Consider the following 18,316-nt stretch of genomic DNA (forward strand, 5'->3'; position numbering starts at 1 on the left):
TTTGTACAGTCCTTTCTTTGTAAGGAATCTTTGCAAGTTATTTTTGGAAGTTCAGCCACAGCTACTATTTTGCGCTGTTCCTGTAACATCCTTTTTTTTTCCTGTTGCAGAAGTAGATCAACAAGTAGAAGAAGGTGATCAGTCTCAGCAAGCCCAAACACCTGTTACAACCAGCCCTTCTGCTTCTAGCACCACCTCTTTCATGAGTAGCTCTCTGGAGGATACTACCACTGCTACTACTCCAGTGACTGATACTGAAACAGTCCCAGCTTCAGAATCACCTGGTGTTATGCCTCTTAGTCTTCTGAGGTGAATGATCTTCTTAGCATATATGTTTTTGTGGGTGCAGAGAATGAGTTGTGTGATTTATATGCAATATATGTTTTTAATTGTCTAAACCACTGAGAATGTTAATGTTTGTATTTATTGTTAGGAACTGCCTCCGCAGAGGACAGAGTTCAGTTTGTTACTTCACGTTACAGGACGTATATTCTAGAAATAAAAAGTTGTTGAGCTTTTAATATACACTGTATATGTACGTAAAATCTGAATTCTTCAAGACTGGAGAAAATACCTTCAGTTGTTGTCCTTCAGTTCTCATGTTTGTTTGGTGCACTTTAAATTACAAATCTTTAAAATTTTTTATTTTTAATAAGTAGTTGTTGGTTCTCAAACTAGAGTAGATCTTAGTTTGTAGGTAACATCCTGCAGGCTAAGACCTTTTTTCATCCTACCTTCACACACTGAAATGGAAGTAAGATAAAGCTAGTTAATCTGCAGAGGCTATTTGTGGTGTAATAGGAAGCCTGCTTTCTATTGGGAAAGAGTACTCTTCCAAGTTGATTAATTCTGTTGATGTTTCTGACCTCTGTTCTTGAAGGGTTTACAGACAGAATTTGGCAAAGATCACAACCATCTCCTGTTGCTTGGACAGTTGAAGCAAATACTTGAGTTATTAGCCGGGCTGAGTTCTGACAAAGTAGGGAAGTGGCAAGAGTATTTACTTCTCTTTGAAATCCTTGGAGAGCTCTTGGTCTCTGAGGGCTTTCTTTAGGTGCATGCCAAGGATTTACCTTTCCAGGCAAAGGTGGTAGGAATGAGCTGTTATGACAGAGTTTTACTGTATTTCACCTTAGCCTTGCAAAACTCAATTGCTTTAAAGTGCTCTGTAAGTTGATGTTTTTCATGAACTTTTTCAGCATAGTTTTTCATATATTCTTTTTTATAGGCAAATGTTCTCAAGTTATCCTACTACAACGGTGCTTCCGGCACGACGTGCTCAGACTCCTCCAATATCCTCTTTACCAACTTCTCCTTCAGATGAAGTTGGAAGGAGACAAAGTTTGACTTCTCCTGACTCCCAGTCTGCAAGGCCTGCCAATCGTACAGGTAAACTTCCAGTCAATATAGGTAGAAATCTGGACAAGTTAGTAAATTAGTGGAAGTTCTTTAAGATGTTGAAAACCTGCAGGATTTCTTTTTCATGCAACCTAACATGCAAAGCATTGTTCAAAGCCTTTTGAAAGCTATCTTGGGGCAGATAGGTAGATTGTTTAGCTGTAGACTTTATCAAGCAAATGAAATTGGCTTTCAAAAGCTGTGGAATGGAATACAAAGTACATGCATAAAAGAAGAATGCAGTATAATTGGTAATTGCTTTAAAATTTTACTCCAGTTTGGGCTTGTTTTCTTGGTGGTGTGCTGCTGTCCAATGCACAAATTTTCTAGCTTTTGTTGGATCATATGCCACAGAAAAAGTAAGAATTTTTGTATTTTTTATACATGCACCATCCTTTTAGTTAATATTGTTTGATGAGATAGGAAAGGCTGCTCAGCCTTCATAGGCTTCTTGTGCTGCTGTCTGGAACCACGTGAAGGTAATGGGAGGTTATCCTCACAGAAGTTACTGTCTGCACTGTACTACTCTGGTTTCATTACAGAAACCATCTGGTTTCATTACAGAAAGTATCCTGCTTTGTGGAAAGTAATAGAGAGGAAATTTGTTACAATTATTCCCTTACTAGAAGCTGATATATCAAAGTAACACTAAGGAGATGTTTATGTACTTTGTATTGAATGTTTTCTGTCTTTTAAGCTTTGTCTGATCCGAGCAGCCGACTTTCAACATCCCCTCCTCCTCCTGCCATTGCTGTTCCATTGTTAGAAATGGGGTTCTCCCTCAGGCAAATTGCAAAAGCTATGGAAGCTACAGGTAATCTGAAACTATTAACATCAGTTTAAACCAAAAAAAAACCCCAGATAAATATAAACCACTTTTTTTTTCTAGTGGAATACTTAATTTTTAACTTCTCTTAACATGTATGGGGAAAAAAATTGATTTTTTCACCATCAGTGATATCATACAATCTTAAAGTGTGATTTTCCTGCTTTCAGGTGCCAGAGGAGAAGCAGATGCACAGAATATCACAGTGCTGGCCATGTGGATGATAGAGCACCCTGGAAATGAAGATGATGAAGAGCCCCATGCAGAAGGGACTGCAGATTCACGACATGGGACAATAGTCTCTGGAAATGGTGGAAAATCTGGTGATCATTGTTATTTGCAGTCTCCAGGTGATATCCCTTCTGCTGATGCCACTGAAATGGAAGAAGGCTTTAGTGAAAGGTAAAAAGACAGTTTTCTCCTGGTTGCTTGTAATCTGTTGCTGACACTGAAAATCTCAGCAGTTCATTGCTGCTGACAAACCATTACTTAGTAATGACAGTTAGGAATTTTGTTAGGAATTTTGTGATTATGTGAGTAAAAGCAAAGATGCAGTTACATTAGGTGTACATAGTACATATATTTTCTGGGATGGTTTCTGCACAGAACCTGGGAAGAATGTAATTAGGCATTCCTACTTAAAAAAAAAAACTAAAGAGGAAGGAGCAGTGAAAAATGTGAGGGCATACAGCTTACATTTTACCAAAAAGACCTAGAAAGGAAACAAAATTTCATTGTAGGCTTTTTGTTTCCTTCAGTGTATTAATAGACAGATATTTTTCTACATTTTTCTTTTTTAAATTAATTCTTGGTTTGTTCAGAGAGGATGAAACTGAACAGAAGTTTACATTCTCAGTCATCTTCCCAACCTTAGATCTAAACCATCTGTTAAACAAGGAGGAAAGATGTTTGGTTTTCTTTGTTTTGTTTTGATCCTAAAAGTAGTGGTTATATTTTGAAGTGACACCTATTGGGAATCATGCTAACTTTTTGGTAAGGGGGAGCATGACAGTCTCAGGATGTATACTGAGAATGCTTTATTCAGATTCCTTGATCCTACTGAGATACCTATTTTGAAGTTTCCTCAGTTACTTTGTCCCAGGTAAACTAAACTGTCATTTCACAGAGAAGCCACAGATTTCATTTGGGAGAAATAACTGAGCAGTAAGTGTCTCTAAGTAACTCAAAATCATGTTTTCCAGAAGATTTTAGGCAGAAGAGGTAATGACTGAGGTAGGAACAACAGAAATGCTGGTTTTACTTCTTTTAAAAAGGAGGAGAAACTTAGTTTGAGTTGCAGTTAACACTGATGGCATAAAATGAGTGCCCTCCCAAAATTTGTGTGTGATGCTTGGGCACCGTGGAAGCATCAAATAGGTGTTGACATTGCTGCAGCTCAAAGGACAGTGATTACATGCTGTAGTGGAACTGGAACTTCTTGAACTCTGAATTCACATTTTCCTTCTCTGAAAGAAAGAGCAAAGTCAATAAATATGATTTATTGTAAATATTTTTCCCTATGCACTGTATGTGGCTGTTCAAAACAGTATTGATTTATCTGTATGTTGCAAATTCTTGTAGCCCTGATCCCATGGATCATGCAGATAGTGCAGCTTCTGCAAGTGGCCCTCCTTCCAGAAGTAGGTCAGCTGTAACCAGGAGACACAAATTTGATTTGGCTGCCCGAACGTTGTTGGCACGTGCTGGTAAGTGTCCTGAGAGACTTCCCAGGCCTTGGCTTATCCAGGAAGTGAAGAGGGGGAACTGGGACTTGAAGGTTACAAATACCTCCTTCACTGAAGTGTTCATGTGGTGATAAGTAGATGGTGTTTAGAATCATAGAATCATAGAATCAGCTGGGTTGGAAGGGACCTCTGAGATCATCAAGTCCAACCCTTGATCCACTACCGCTGCGGTTCCCAGCCCATGGCACTGACCCATCCAGTCTCTTTTTAAATATCTCCAGGGATGGAGAATCCACTACTTCCCTGGGCAGCCCATTCCAGTGTTTGATCACCCTCTCCATAAAGAAATTCTTTCTAATGTCCAACCTAAACCTCCCCTGGCACAACTTGAGACCTCTTGTGCCCTCTTGTCTTGCTGAGATTTGCCTGGGAAAAGAGACCAACCCCCCCCTGGCTCCAACCTCCTTTCAGGGAGTTGTAGAGAGTGATGAGGTCTCCCCTGAGCCTCCTCTTCTCCAGCCTGAAGACCCCCAGTTCCCTCAGCCTCTCCTCACAGGACTTGTGCTGGAGAGTTAAAAACAAAGCAAGAGGAAGTTAGAATTACAGTAATCTGCATTACATGCAAAATAAAAGTCCTGCCTTCCTTGTGTTTTTTCCCACTTGAGCGGGATTATACCGCTCTGTGCAGGCCCACAGGAATCAGAGCAGAAGAGAAGCAATATCTTTGCAGCAGGATCCAGGGGCACTGTATGACTTCAACCTGGATGAGGAATTGGAAATTGACCTTGATGATGAAGCAATGGAAGCGATGTTTGGCCAAGACCTGGCTAGTGATAATGATATTCTGGGAATGTGGATCCCAGAGGTATTGGATTGGCCTACCTGGGTGTGTGTGACTGCAGCGGGGGCTGCTTTAACTTTCTGCTTTTTGCATGGTCATGTTTTTAAATTTTAAGTAACAGTGCATATGCTTACAGCCTGTTGGAAAATATCTTACTAAATGTCCACAGTGCTTAAAATCTCCTTGTGTTCTTTAGCTTCACTTATAGATTCAGGATAGTTCTTTCTTGTGTTTCTTGCTCTGCGCTTCTACAGGTACATAATTTTTCTTCTCCCTCCCCTGAAGGATGAGAACAGAACTGGTGTAGTTTTTATGTTGGTGACACTACTTAGAAGTCAAGTAGGTGTTCCAGATTGCTTGGTCATGTGGGATAACACACATAGTTGGTTGTTCTATTTAAAATAACAACAACAACAACATAATATGATCTGTAGGGGCATAATTTGTACTTGAATCAGTTTTCCTTAATTTAGTTAGTCATGTCATCTATTACAATCTCTAGGGAGGGCATGGTGACAGTCCTCATCAGTTGTTTTATAGCCTCACTAAATACACATTTGAGCTGGGAAAGGAAAGGAATTACCTTGGTAATCTTTGAATCCTTTTCAAATTAAATGAGCAACCCACAAGACTAAGCTTTCAAATCCTAATTATGATGTAACCTGACTCTAATATGGAAGCAAGTTTCAGGAGGCATACTGAATTTTTCAGGAAGCTTGTTTAACTGGAACATCACAGTGAAATTACTGAGGACAACATAATTATAGAAAGATGAAAGTTATATACAGTGAAAGCCTCATAATTGATTGACACAAATTATAATTATTATTGCTTAGTAACTAAAAAGGCTGAACAAAAGGGTTCTTCTTCAAGTCTAGTCAAATTCTGAGGAGAAGCAAAAATTTAAAGACAGCATTGAATGTGAACTAGACAATACATGAAAAGTCAATACTGTCATTGAATTTCTATTCAGATCTGAAATTAAATAGGAATATCTCCTCTGAAACTATATATCTGAATATTTTTTCTTATCTGAGATGATCTGCTCTTCATTATGTCATGAATTGTCTCTTTCTGGTTTGCTTTTGTGCAAGTTAACCACATAAATATCACTCTTGTGTGTGCAATAGGAATGGGCAGGCACACCCCTCTAGAAATACTGGCTTGTTTTATATCTAATTTGAAGATATTTATTCTGTAGAAATAACGTGTGAAAATCTTACTCTGCAGCATGTTTGTGAATCTGAAGACAGAGAAGAAGTTGTGGTTTGTGAGCTGTGTGAATCCAGTGTTGTCAGCTTCAACCAGCACATGAAAAGAAACCACCCGGGCTGTGGTCGCAGTGCCAATCGCCAAGGCTATCGTAGCAATGGTTCTTATGTGGATGGATGGTTTGGTGGTGAATGTGGGAGTGGAAATCCTTACTATTTATTATGTGGCATCTGCAGAGAGAAATATCTGGCCCTGAAGAGTAAATCTAAAACATCAACTTCTGAAAGGTACAGAAGTACACAGTAGCAGAATACTCTGTTTAATGAAAGAAAACAGCTTAAAAATTCTTACTAACATCCTCATTCTAAGAATGTGATGGAAGAAATCAAAATTCCTAGCAGAATTTGTTTTATCTGAGGTTTAAAATTATTCTCTTAATTCAACAAATGTATATATAGGAAAAATTCTGATCTGATATTTCTGTTTTCTTCAGTGAAAAACAAGAAATTCCGTTGGGATGTTGCCTACTCTTGCTCACTTTTGAAGACTTAATTTTTCCATTTTGTCTGGCAATTGCAGTATTTTTTGCGGGCCTTTCATACATTAGTAGTGCAAAATGTTTCCCCACCCCCCCCAGATACTTTTAGAACCCCAGTTTATTAGTCTGTTACTAGTCATTTCCAGAAATCATATACATTGGCCTAACAGTGAAGTAACTGAATAGTAAAACAGGTTTGACATTATTAAGCATATATGTAAATTATTAGATCCGTTCACTTATTTTATTTATTACTTTTTTCATACAGGTACAAAGGGCAGGCTCCTGATTTAATAGGTAAACAGGACAGTGTCTATGAAGGTAAGTTTTTAAGTTGATGAAAATATTAAATACTTTGCACTTGCACAGTGTTCTATTTTCTCAGAAAGGTATTTCCATGCAAATAAACCTGAGATGAAACTGTACATTAAGATATACTTCAAAATCTTCTTTGGTCTGGATGTAGTATTTTAGTTTTTTTCTAGTTCAAACTCAGAAAAAAAAATCACCAGTGACATTTTTTCCTTTGGATTTCATCTACATAGCTGAAACAGCAAGCAGTGATAAAGTATTTTGGGTAGGTGTTTTATCCAGACCTGCACACACAAGCCTTATGTTCAGATAGATTTCTTCAGCTGCCTTTCTAGGATAGGTTAATTAGCACAGATCAGAGTCTAAAAAGTCTGCCCTTAGGCTTATTCTTTTATTTTTAACCTTTCTGCTAGCCGAGAGTGGCCTGGGGATGGTTTTCATTTGAAAAAGATTATTATTATTATTATTATTATTATTATTATTATTATTATTATTAAACACCATTTCCCAATGATTCTTTGATTTTGGGCCTTTCTATAGCTTATATAATCATAATTGTGTGATTTACCACATTTGTCTACTTAAGAGTGAACGAGTGCTTCAGAACTTAATATCAAGTTCATCTTCCAATAGATAAAAGATGTTCAGATTCTACTGTATGGGGAGTGAGAGCAGGAGGGACCAGTAAGCATCAGATGACTTCTGTGTAAATTTTGGGGAGGAGAATGGAATGCATAAATGAATTGCAATTACAGTGTTTTTTCTGTTTCATTTTTTTCTCTCGTGAAAGAAAAACAAAAGCCCAAATGTACAGCTGGAAGCTAAGAACATTTTTTTTTAATAAATACGAAGACCAGACGTTTCTGGTTTCTGTCTTTACTGCTGAGTCCTTGGGAATATGCACCTTTTATCGTGATTTAAAGCACAACTGTATGCCTACAGTTTTCATTGTCTTTTAGGTTTTGAAGTTTTGTGCTAGCTGTGATGACTTCTATTTCTGTGTTGTGAAAAAAACAGCTAGTCTGATACCTCAGAGAGTCCTCCATGAAACTTGTCTGCAGTAGGAATAAAGATAAAATTTAATGGAGAGGGACAAGAGAGTGATTTTGTTTTGCTCATTTATTGTGATATGTCTATGTAAACATCAGAAGATGAGTTTTATGACTACTGTGTTGTAGTTGAAAATCCACATTTAAAAACCCTGTCTTGCTTTTTAATTAATTTGCTATTTTAGCTTTTGTAACCGAATCTAATTATATTTCCCCAACTATAGAAGACTGGGATATGTTAGATGTAGATGAAGATGAAAAGCTGACAGGAGAAGAGGAGTTTGAATTACTGGCTGGACCTCTTGGGTTAAATGATCGACGTATTGTGCCTGAACCTGTCCAGTTCCCTGACAGTGACCCTCTGGGTGCTTCAGTTGCAATGGTGACAGCCACCAACAGCATGGAAGAAACATTGATGCAAATAGGTAAATCTGAAATGAGTTTGATTAGAAGGACAAATACCTCCCCTTTACAGGGGCCGTGCAGAAATGTTTTGACAGTCTTTCCTGTGTCCCACCTTGAGGAAGTGAAGACAGGGTTCTAAACTGTCCTTTTGTTTAGAGGGGAGTTAGAGAGAAGGGTGTGAGGCATTTACAATGCTCTGAAACTTCGCTGTGACCCTAGTCCTACAGTGGATGCCAGTAGCATGTTTTGCAGAACTCAAAGATAGATGGATGGATTTAATTTCAAATTTAGTGACCAGCCTGTTGAAATGCAGGATCAATATGTAAGTTTGTAGGCTCCTCTGATGGAAAAGGGAAATAGAGGAATTAAAATTTACTTGAGTATTGTCAAGTTGTGCTCACTTCACAACTTTGAAAATAAGGCATTAAATTAGGGAGTGTATTTCGGGAGTGTATTTTCTTCTCAGTCATTATCACTGTAGTTCTGTATGTATGAAGTGTTCAGAAATTAATGAGCAATTTGCAAACTTGATGCAAAATTGCTCCTGTGATTATGATAATGTTTTGGTTTTCTTTAAACACTAACACAAATCATTGTTCTTTCCAAGGCTGTCATGGCTCTATAGAAAAAAGTTCTTCTGGCAGGATAACCTTAGGAGAACAAGCAGCTGCCCTAGTCAATCCACATGACCGTGTTATGGCTCTAAGAAGAGTGACAGCTGCTGCCCAAGTCCTTCTTGCAAGAACTATGGTTATGAGAGCGCTCTCACTTTTGTCTGTCAGGTTTGTGGCATCCTTGGCAACACCCACCTTTCCATTTGGAACCAGTTATCAATTCTGTTTGATAGAGATGCAGTTTTAAGCTATTGGGAAAGCGATTGTCATTTTATGTATTTATACCATACTATGAAGAGGAAAAGTTCTGTTATTTTGCTTTGTTTGAACCCTGTCCAAGCTTTACAAAAGAAATTTCTGCATCTTACACGGAAGGTGGACTCAGTAGTATCGGCCATTCAGAACACAAAGTTGTGTTAGTCAGTTTTGGGCCAAGGCAAGTGCTAGAACCTAGTTTAAGAATTAAAGGAGAGAAGATGATGTGAAGGAGTTGATGGGATATGAGGATTTAAAAACTGGCTTTTTACAAGATACCTGTACAGCTGGGAAGACATTGCAGGGATCTGACGTGTCCGTATGGTCATAGCATAACTCTAAAGGTGAATATCCATGTAACTTTGTTTACAAGTGACTGGAGGTAAATTCATGGATTTTTGTTTGGGCAAGTCTGTAATGTGTTTTTGTCTCCAGTTTAAAAGAAAAAGAGTGGAGGGGCTGCAGCTTCTTTCCTCTTTCTTACCTTTCCCCCTGCATGGTAACAGTATTCATCTAGTCAGACAGGAAGTGTTCACTAACAGCTTGGGAATTGTTTTGTCCAAACATAACTTGCTTTTAATAGTCACAAACTCAAGAGGATTTCTGTTCCTTTTTGACAGTGGTTCCAGTTGTAGCCTGGCAGCTGGTCTTGAGTCCTTGGGATTAACAGATATCAGAACCTTGGTTCGTTTGATGTGCCTCGCTGCAGCAGGCAGAGCAGGCCTCTCCACAAGCCCATCCACTGGGTCAAGTTCAGCAGAGAGATCCAGAGGAATTCACAGCAAAACAAGCAAGCCTATATCTTGTCTTGCCTACCTGAGTACAGCAGTTGGCTGTCTGGCATCAAACACTCCCAGTGCTGCAAAACTGCTGGTGCAGTTATGTACACAGGTAGGTAGGACTGTTATGTCAACATAAATATTTATATTAAGCTACTTACACATGAGATGAAGCAATCCCTTTGTACATACAAATAATTTGTACTTTGATGTCCTGAATTGTGTTGAGGCTGTCCTCAGATCCAGCAGGATTTCATATGCATCAGGAAACTTCTGAGCAGAGTAACTGTCTTTTTCTTCCAAGTCTGAAATTAAATACAAGTGCTGGGCAGGAAAAACGATTTATTATATGTTAATGCTTTTTAGCCTATCACCAGTTGCATAAATTTTCTTGATATCTTTAAAACACTGCATGATTTGTTCAGCTAAAAATGTTTTCAGAAATTGATTTTTTCTGATTGTGTTGGTTATTCATTGTCTTTAATTATTTATTTTTAGAATTTGATTTCTGCAGCAACTGGTGTAAACTTGACAACAGTTGATGATCCGATTCAGCGAAAATTTTTGCCAAGTTTTTTAAGAGGAATTGCAGAAGAAAACAAACTTGTCACATCTCCAAATTTTGTGGTTACTCAAGCGCTTGTAGCACTGTTGGCAGACAAAGGGGCCAAACTGAGGCCAAATTATGATAAGGCAGAAATTGAAAAGAAAGGTATGATACAGCTTTGTTTTTAAATGTTATTTCTTAAATCGTCAATTCCTTCTTGATATTTAAGGAGAGACTTCCTAGAATAATGTACAGATAAATATACTCTCAGAAATGTACAAAACCTGTTTTGATCAAAGTAATCGTATAGTTTAGTACACAAATTGGATGCTGCTTTAACAAAAAATCTGTAAGTGTGAACTCAAAGCCACGTAGCTGAGACCTTCAGCCTCAGTGGTGTCATCTAATGAAATTAAGGGGAAAAACCACTGACTGCTGCAGCCAAATCACTGCTCTGCCTCTGGAACATGAGGCTGTGCTGCCTCTGGTGTGAGGCCAGAAAGCAAGGTCAGCACCAGGTTGCTGCTGTGTTAGAGGAGGGAAGGAGATAGCAGTGACAGCAGCTTATCTCTGTTAGAGGCAGCATTTCCCTGTTCAGGGAGCCTTGCTCTGTGAATAACTATTTTCCACATGGGAATTAAGCCCACTTGTAAATCTGTTGTAGGTTATTTTTCTCTCAGTGTCAGAAGGGTGTTCTTTTATAATAGTGAACATGATTACAGCATTCCTGTGTTTGTTTCTCTGTTTCTGGAATTTACGGCTAATGCTGTGCTCATTTGCATCATTCTGTTTGGTACTCATCTAGGCATCATCTCATTGTTTTGTTTAAGCAGGTTTAATTGCCCATTTGTATGCCCATCCTTCCTATGATCCTTCTGCTGTAGGCCCTCTGGAGCTGGCTAATGCACTAGCAGCTTGCTGCCTCTCTTCAAGGTTATCATCTCAGCACAGGCAGTGGGCTGCTCAGCAGCTGGTGAGAACTCTGGCAGCGCACGATCGAGACAATCAAACTGTTCCTCAGACCCTCGCTGACATGGGGGGAGACTTAAGGAAATGTTCCTTCATCAAACTAGAGGCTCATCAGAACAGGGTAAGCGTGATTTCTCCCCAAACTCCATGAATATTACTTTTTTTTTTTTTTTTTAATACAGAAAAGAAAACGCTATTATTTTACTCTGTTTTACTACTAAATACTACTGCTACTTCTCCCAGGGCAAGTGGTGGATCCTTCCACTTTGGAAAGTTTTAAGTCTTAGCTTGATGAGGTTCTGAGACATATCATATGAACAATTATAGAAGCGTTGGACCAGGTGAACCTTGAGGTCCCTTCCAACCTGACATTCTGTGATTTTACAGATACACACACTGAAATGGTTTCCCACAAGAAGTAAGTTTTTGATGATAAAGTAAGTTATTTCTTGTGGGTACCTCTGATGCAGAAAAATACTTAACTTCTTTGAAGCTTCATGAAAGTGTCCTCCTTATACATGAAGCCAGCACAATCAGCCTGAATCTTTTCTTAGACTAGATCTTAACTTGTGTTATTTTTTCTGTCATGGTAGTTAATGTCCTCCTTCAGCATTCTGTGCAATAGGGGTCTCTAGAGCATGGGTTTGAACGAAGTGTAGCATCATTGCAGAGCACGCTTAATTACAGTACACATTGTTACAGTTTATTTCAAGAATGTAGCTAATGGTGTCCCACTGGTTAATGTTTGCTTAATACTAGCTTTGGTTTTAAATTTGTTTTTGCCATTATTACTTTGGTATTTGTAGGTCATGACATGTGTTTGGTGCAATAGAAAGGGACTCCTGGCGACAAGTGGAAATGATGGCACCATAAGAGTGTGGAATGTAACAAAGAAGCAGTATTCATTGCAACAAACCTGTGTGCTCAACAAGCTGTAAGTTGTCTTTGTATAACAGTCAGACATTTAATTTAAGATAGATCTGTGCAAGATAGTGAAAAGAGCCAAAACTGCAGTATCCGTTAGGGTTAGGGTTAGGGTCATTCTCTTATTTTTTGCCTCTGGTACTGTTGCTGTATTTATAGGATACAAAATAAATTAAATAGCTTAAAACTGAAAACAGAACTTAAATATCAAGCTGCTAAGAGTCAGTATAAAGAGATCATGTTAAAAGGGTTTAAAGATAGTCTTAATTCATATAATGAGAAATAAGTAAAAAAAATTGTCCTATGAAAAAATGTGAATATCCCTTAAGTGGATAGGGTTCCTGTGGACAGTTCCAGTGTATAACATGATAATTACAAGTGTGGTGGTTTGATTCATGTGACTTCTGGTATTCAGAAACTGAACTCTTCATCCTGAGAGTATCTGGGAAGTAATTTTGTATCATTTAGTTATGTCTAAAAAAGAAAAAAAGATTAACATTTAATTCTTTAGCACTGCTTAGGTATGTTTAACTCAGGAAACAGATGAAACAACACAGGACTGCTTGATCACTGGTTGTTTCATGATGATTTCTTACTGTTTTTTTGAGTTCTTGTTTGCTTGCTGCTGTTTGATGCTTCCTTAAAAGCAACAAATAGGTGATGATCCTTAGCAGAGATCTGTTCACGTGAGAAGAAAAGTGTGCTTCCTCTGCAGTAGGTTCAATATTCAGTACTTTCACGGGCTTCATTGCTAACAATCTCAATAATTACTTTAAGTACAAATGCAACACAATTGTATTTATATTCTTTATTGCAACAGGTAAGTGCCAGTTCAGCTTTAAAGGCAGAAAAATTGGTATTTTAGCCCTAGGAGATGAGCAGATGAAAAGGCATCATCCCTTCTTTCTGATGGGATAATTTTCTCTGGCTTTGAGAATAATTCTTGTCTTTCTGAGTGCAGAGGAACATTATTTAGATGCTACAAGATTACTGTTCCCTGGTACATTATTACTGTATTACTACCTATTATGTTAACTTTTAATGATAATATTTGGGCATGTTATGTTGGTAAGTTAATGTTTTTAGTTATAGTTACAGCATCCCATATTCACAAATTAAATGTCTCCTGCTTAAGCAAGAACACACCAAAAGTATGCTGCTTGTGTCTTCCAAAATATGGGGAAGATACAGTGTTTGGTCTAACATGTGCATCCTGGTATAATATGTAATATTATAGCCTGCATTTTTCTTTTACTAAAATCATTAAAACCTGCCTGTTGTGAATGACCTTAAGGGTAATAAAACATAGCAGGGTTCCTGCTACAGTTAGCCAGAGCAAAATTTAAAACAGAATTTTAGAACAGTGTAACAACATTGCAAGGGGAAGAAGAGTTTAAGCTACAACAGAGAGCAGGATGTACCTCTTTCCTTTTGTCCAAACTGTTCTCTTTCATTTCAGGACCTCCCAGAATGTTTTGCCCTTACCAAAACTGTGAAATGCGAGATCTAAATAGGCAAAGTTAAAGATAATTAAACTTACTTTTCTAATTGAAACTGAACTTCAGATTTCTTACTGTGGAAATAACTGGTATCTCATTCTGTAGTCTGAAGTGGTTTTACATAGAATATAGAACAATGAGCAGAAAAGTTTTTTATGTATAAATCTACAGTGATGGCAGAAGGACTCCAGATTTTACTTTTCTGAAGTACTGATCTTATGTTTTCCTGTCAGCTTAATGAAAATGCTCTTTTTAAACGGCATTATTTTATTCTCTTGTAGAGAAGGTGATTCTGAAGAAAGTCTTGGATCACCCAGTGACCTTAGTTTGTCTCTTGTGTGTTGGAGCATCAGTGGCAAGTATCTGGCTGGAGCTACAGAGAAGATGGTGAACATTTGGCAAGTCAATGGTATGCTCTTAGCTACCCGTGGCACTTCATGACACAACATATTTCTAGAGAATCTGCTGTGTTGAATATTTGTTTACCCAAGCATTTAACTGTGTGTGTATGTTCTCCAGTGTAAATGCCTACCATATTCCATAATGTCTTGTAAACCTCTTTAACTAGAGGAAGGCACTAACCACAAATGGATGTGGGATTTACAGTTAAGTCAGTAGAAAACTGAGTAGCATGTGAGTCCTTGCTGAATCAGAAATGCTTAGGTGTGAGACTTGATCTCTTAGCAGTTTTTGTCTGTAAATGCTATCTTCCTGTCTTCTGCAAGAATTACCTTTCTGCATGCAACAGGGCCAGTGTGAAAATTGACTGAAACAGGTGGAGGAAAGGTTGCTTGAGTGAGCAGCCAGGATGAATGTCTTCTAATGACAGTAGAATGAGTGAGTTTTGTTTGTTTATTTATTTGAACAAGAGTCATGGAGAAGCATATAAATAAATACATTAGGAAGATTAGGCAAAGCCCAGGGAGAAAAAGCAGCTGTGTAAGAAAATGGATAGTGTTAACACAGAAGACATGTAAGTAAATTGTCCATGAAGAACTTCAGGAAAATTTCTAATGTTTGTAAGATTGTGATGTCGTATTTTATAAGGAGGAATGACAGTTGGGAGAGAAATACTATAAAGTGATTTACCTAAACTTATGAGATTGCATTGTGATGAGGGGACTGAACCTGGTTCAGGAAAGGCCCTTTTCATCCTCAGTACAGTCTGTGAGCATCTTTAAGAGGTTTCTCGTATATTTTTCATGTCATTTGTGCTGTACTTTACTAATCTGGCATAATACTTTTAGAACCCCTGTGAGCACAAGGAAAGAAATAGAAGGAAGACTGTTTATCACTTTGTCATCTGTAGTTTCCAAACCTTCAGTCTCTTCTCTTGCACTTAGGAAAATCATGGGTTACACTGCTCATGTTAATAGATAGTCCACAGGAGAAGTTTAAATTTACTGAATACTGAAGAATTTGGCTTCCATCTGTAATAAAACTGTCACTTCACTGATAATAGAGATATGCTAGCTTGATTCTGTCTCTGTGTAGATTAGTGCTTCATAGACTTGTACCTACATAATAAATTTGCAGTATGACCTAGCTCTAAATAGGATCTCTTCATATTTTTCCATGGAAAGTATTTTTGCTGTTTCTTTATGAAGATGAAGTAGTTTTAAGAAACCTTTTGTCTCCTAGGAGGAAAAGGATTGTTAGATCTTCAGCCTCACTGGGTGTCTGCTCTGGCTTGGCCAGAAGAAGGGCCAGCTGCAACATGGACAGGAGATGCTCCAGAATTATTATTAATTGGTCGTATGGATGGGTCTCTTGGTCTCATTGAAGTTGTAGATATTTCAACCATGCACCGAGTAGAACTGGAACACTGCTACAGAAAAGATGGTAGGTGATTGTATCATTATTTAAGGAGAAAGCAAAGTTGTTAAATCCCACTCCTTTTTTTTTTTTTTTTTTTTCCCTAATTATCAAATGTATAGTCTTAATTTTTCAATATTGTTCATGGCACATGACTTCTGGTACTTTATCTGGAAGTCACTCATGTCTGTGGGATCTCCATCTGCACACTGGTTCCACTACAGCAGGGACTAACAGTTTGTAGCAACCTGGTGGAACCCTGACCTTCCTTGCTGTCATGTATAATCAGTAGAGATTCCCTGCAGTGTCTGCTCTGTCTACAGATAGCATGGAGTCAGTGTCATTTGAATTACTGAACTGTTGCTATTTGCCTTTGTAGTTCCACTCCCAAGGGACATCAGGTAGCAAGCACATCTTCTCTAGTATTGAGTGGTTTTGCCTATTGATACTTCAGGAAATTTGCAGAGGCAATATCTAAGCGTGCTAAGAAAGGCTCTGATTGTTTTCATTGCTGTTCTTAGAACCATCCGTGCCTCAGATACATGAATAACAATCAGTCTTCTTTTTTTCTTTTCCCTAGCATAGTTCTTTTCACCTTGTCAATTGTTTTAATAAAAAGAATAATGAAAATACTATTACAAAATTATCTCAACACTTGTCACTACAGTGACACTTGGTTTTAACTTCGATGTAAAAATTCAGGAACATTTTCAGACCACAAGTACATTAATTAATCTTTGTGGTGGGGGAAGTTGTTACACATTTCATGTTTTAGGCAATTGCACAGAAAAATCTCTTTGGCAGGAGTGAAGGTCATAGAATCATAGAATGGCTGGGGGTTGGGAGGGACCTGAAAGATCATCTCTCTAGTTCCAGACCCCCTGCATTGGCAGGGATAGCTTCCACTAGATTGGGTTACTCAAGTTCCCATCCAAAGTGGCCTTGAACACTTCCAGGGAGGGTGCAGCCACAGCTTCCCTGGGCAACCTGTGCCAGCATTTCACCACCCTCACAGGAAAGAATTTTTTTCCTAATGCCTGAGCTAAGTCTCCCCTCTTCAAGAGGGAGATTTCAATTGTTTGAAACCATTTTCCCTTGTCCTTCCACTACACACCCGTGTCAAAAGCCCCACCCCAGCTTTCTTGCAGCCCCTTTCAGACATTGGGAAGCTGCTATGAGGTCTCCTCAGAGCTTCCTGTCTGTGCTTCTTTTGGTGCAGCCTAGGACACAGCTCAGGTTCAATTTAGTTTAATTAATTCTTGCATTGTCTGTTTGTGTAGTGTCTGTCACATGCCTCGCCTGGTTCAGTGAAGACAGACCATTTGCAGTTGGTTACTCTGATGGAAAATTGCTAATAGGAACAAAGGAACCACTTGAAAAAGGAGGAATCATTCTAGTTGATGCACATAAGGTAATTTTCTTTAAACTACTGTATAGTTTCATGGTTTTGTAAAGTAGAAGATGCTTTTTCCAAAGTACACAGCTGCAAAGGTTTCAGTCCTTTGCTTGGCTAGTATGTAATAATAAGTCATCAATAATCCATAATTTTTTTATTAAGCTAAGAAGAGAATTCTTCAAGTGTGGGTGTAGTAAAAGCATCTTGAGTGCTTTCATGAACTGGGTTTGGTGTTGGAAGCATGGTGGTCACGGAAGCGAGCGTGCTGTGACAATAAAACTCTTATTTGCCTTTTCCACTATGGGTTGTTCTCCTTTGCTAATATGTTTATGAGCCATGTACCATTATGGTGACTCATACCACAGTTTCTTAGTATGAAAAACGAGGAAACGTTGTCTACTTCTTAGGGGAAAAAAATATCAAAAAAAGCATGCAATGAAAAGAGAACATTTTTTTTCCTGTGCCTTCCCTTTATTTTCTCTCAGGAACCTAGAATTTTATTTTCATTTGATAATTCTGAAAAGCATTGTTAAAATTTTGTAACTGCAACTCACTATCCTGTAACAATTTTTTTGAGAACAAGATCTTCTTTGCTGTCAATATTTAAGCGCTACATTAGCTCTGAGCATTAATTTTTCTCTGTTCTTAATGTGCTGTTATCTTATACCCACTCTTAATTTTTTAAAATCCAATAGGATCTGATTGTTAGTATGAAGTGGGATCCAACTGGTAAGATTCTTCTGACGTGTGCCAAGGAAGAAACAGTGAAACTCTGGGGATGTATGGGAGGATGCTGGAGACGTCTGCATTCCCTGTCCCATCCAGCTCTTGTGAATGGCATTGCCTGGTGTGCTCTTCCAGGGAAAGGGCCCAAGCTGCAGCTCCTACTAGCCACGTATGTCACTTTAAAATTAGTTCTCACAGCTCTCTTGCAGGTGTTTTCTACCAGTCTTCAGTTTCCAGAGCGGTGGAAGGTTTTTGTCTTTTTAAAAAAAATTAACATGAATTCAGTAAGCAAGTTGTCCTGAGATCTGTAAGGCTTCAGAATTCAAATGCAGAGAGTGGCTCTGGTCATGTTACCAGCTGTTTTCTCCATGCCATGAGACCTGTGTATGAGGTCCTACTTGAAATTTTTTGGTTTCGTCCAAATATTTTTTCTGAAAATATGGTGTTAGTAAAAATTGAAAATCTGCAAGGTGGGAAGAATAGGAAATAATGCATTTATCCATTGGGAACATTCCTTTTCATTCTA

General features: G+C 38.2%; 1 protein-coding gene across 15 annotated transcripts in view; it reads left to right on the plus strand.

The window, feature by feature from the left end:
* Window positions 1-18,316, plus strand: part of HERC1 (HECT and RLD domain containing E3 ubiquitin protein ligase family member 1) — a 102,528-nt gene that overhangs the window by 68,472 nt on the left and 15,740 nt on the right. For 7 of the 15 annotated variants that reach the window (XM_071754716.1, XM_071754715.1, XM_071754720.1 and 4 more), the window contains exons 39-56: window positions 111-309; window positions 1,229-1,389; window positions 2,096-2,212; window positions 2,395-2,626; window positions 3,806-3,930; window positions 4,575-4,795; window positions 5,981-6,249; window positions 6,769-6,821; window positions 8,086-8,286; window positions 8,874-9,048; window positions 9,756-10,026; window positions 10,413-10,626; window positions 11,292-11,551; window positions 12,237-12,364; window positions 14,135-14,262; window positions 15,495-15,695; window positions 16,949-17,079; window positions 17,760-17,959. In XM_071754716.1, the coding sequence (XP_071610817.1) occupies window positions 111-309; window positions 1,229-1,389; window positions 2,096-2,212; window positions 2,395-2,626; window positions 3,806-3,930; window positions 4,575-4,795; window positions 5,981-6,249; window positions 6,769-6,821; window positions 8,086-8,286; window positions 8,874-9,048; window positions 9,756-10,026; window positions 10,413-10,626; window positions 11,292-11,551; window positions 12,237-12,364; window positions 14,135-14,262; window positions 15,495-15,695; window positions 16,949-17,079; window positions 17,760-17,959 (3,286 nt within the window). The remainder of the gene's footprint in view (window positions 1-110; window positions 310-1,228; window positions 1,390-2,095; window positions 2,213-2,394; window positions 2,627-3,805; window positions 3,931-4,574; window positions 4,796-5,980; window positions 6,250-6,768; window positions 6,822-8,085; window positions 8,287-8,873; window positions 9,049-9,755; window positions 10,027-10,412; window positions 10,627-11,291; window positions 11,552-12,236; window positions 12,365-14,134; window positions 14,263-15,494; window positions 15,696-16,948; window positions 17,080-17,759; window positions 17,960-18,316) is intronic. The other 8 variants (XM_071754718.1, XM_071754724.1, XM_071754727.1 and 5 more) reach the window with 5 other exon arrangements.

This window comes from Heliangelus exortis, chromosome 11 (genome assembly GCF_036169615.1).
Source record: "Heliangelus exortis chromosome 11, bHelExo1.hap1, whole genome shotgun sequence".
Lineage (NCBI taxonomy): Eukaryota > Metazoa > Chordata > Aves > Apodiformes > Trochilidae > Heliangelus > Heliangelus exortis.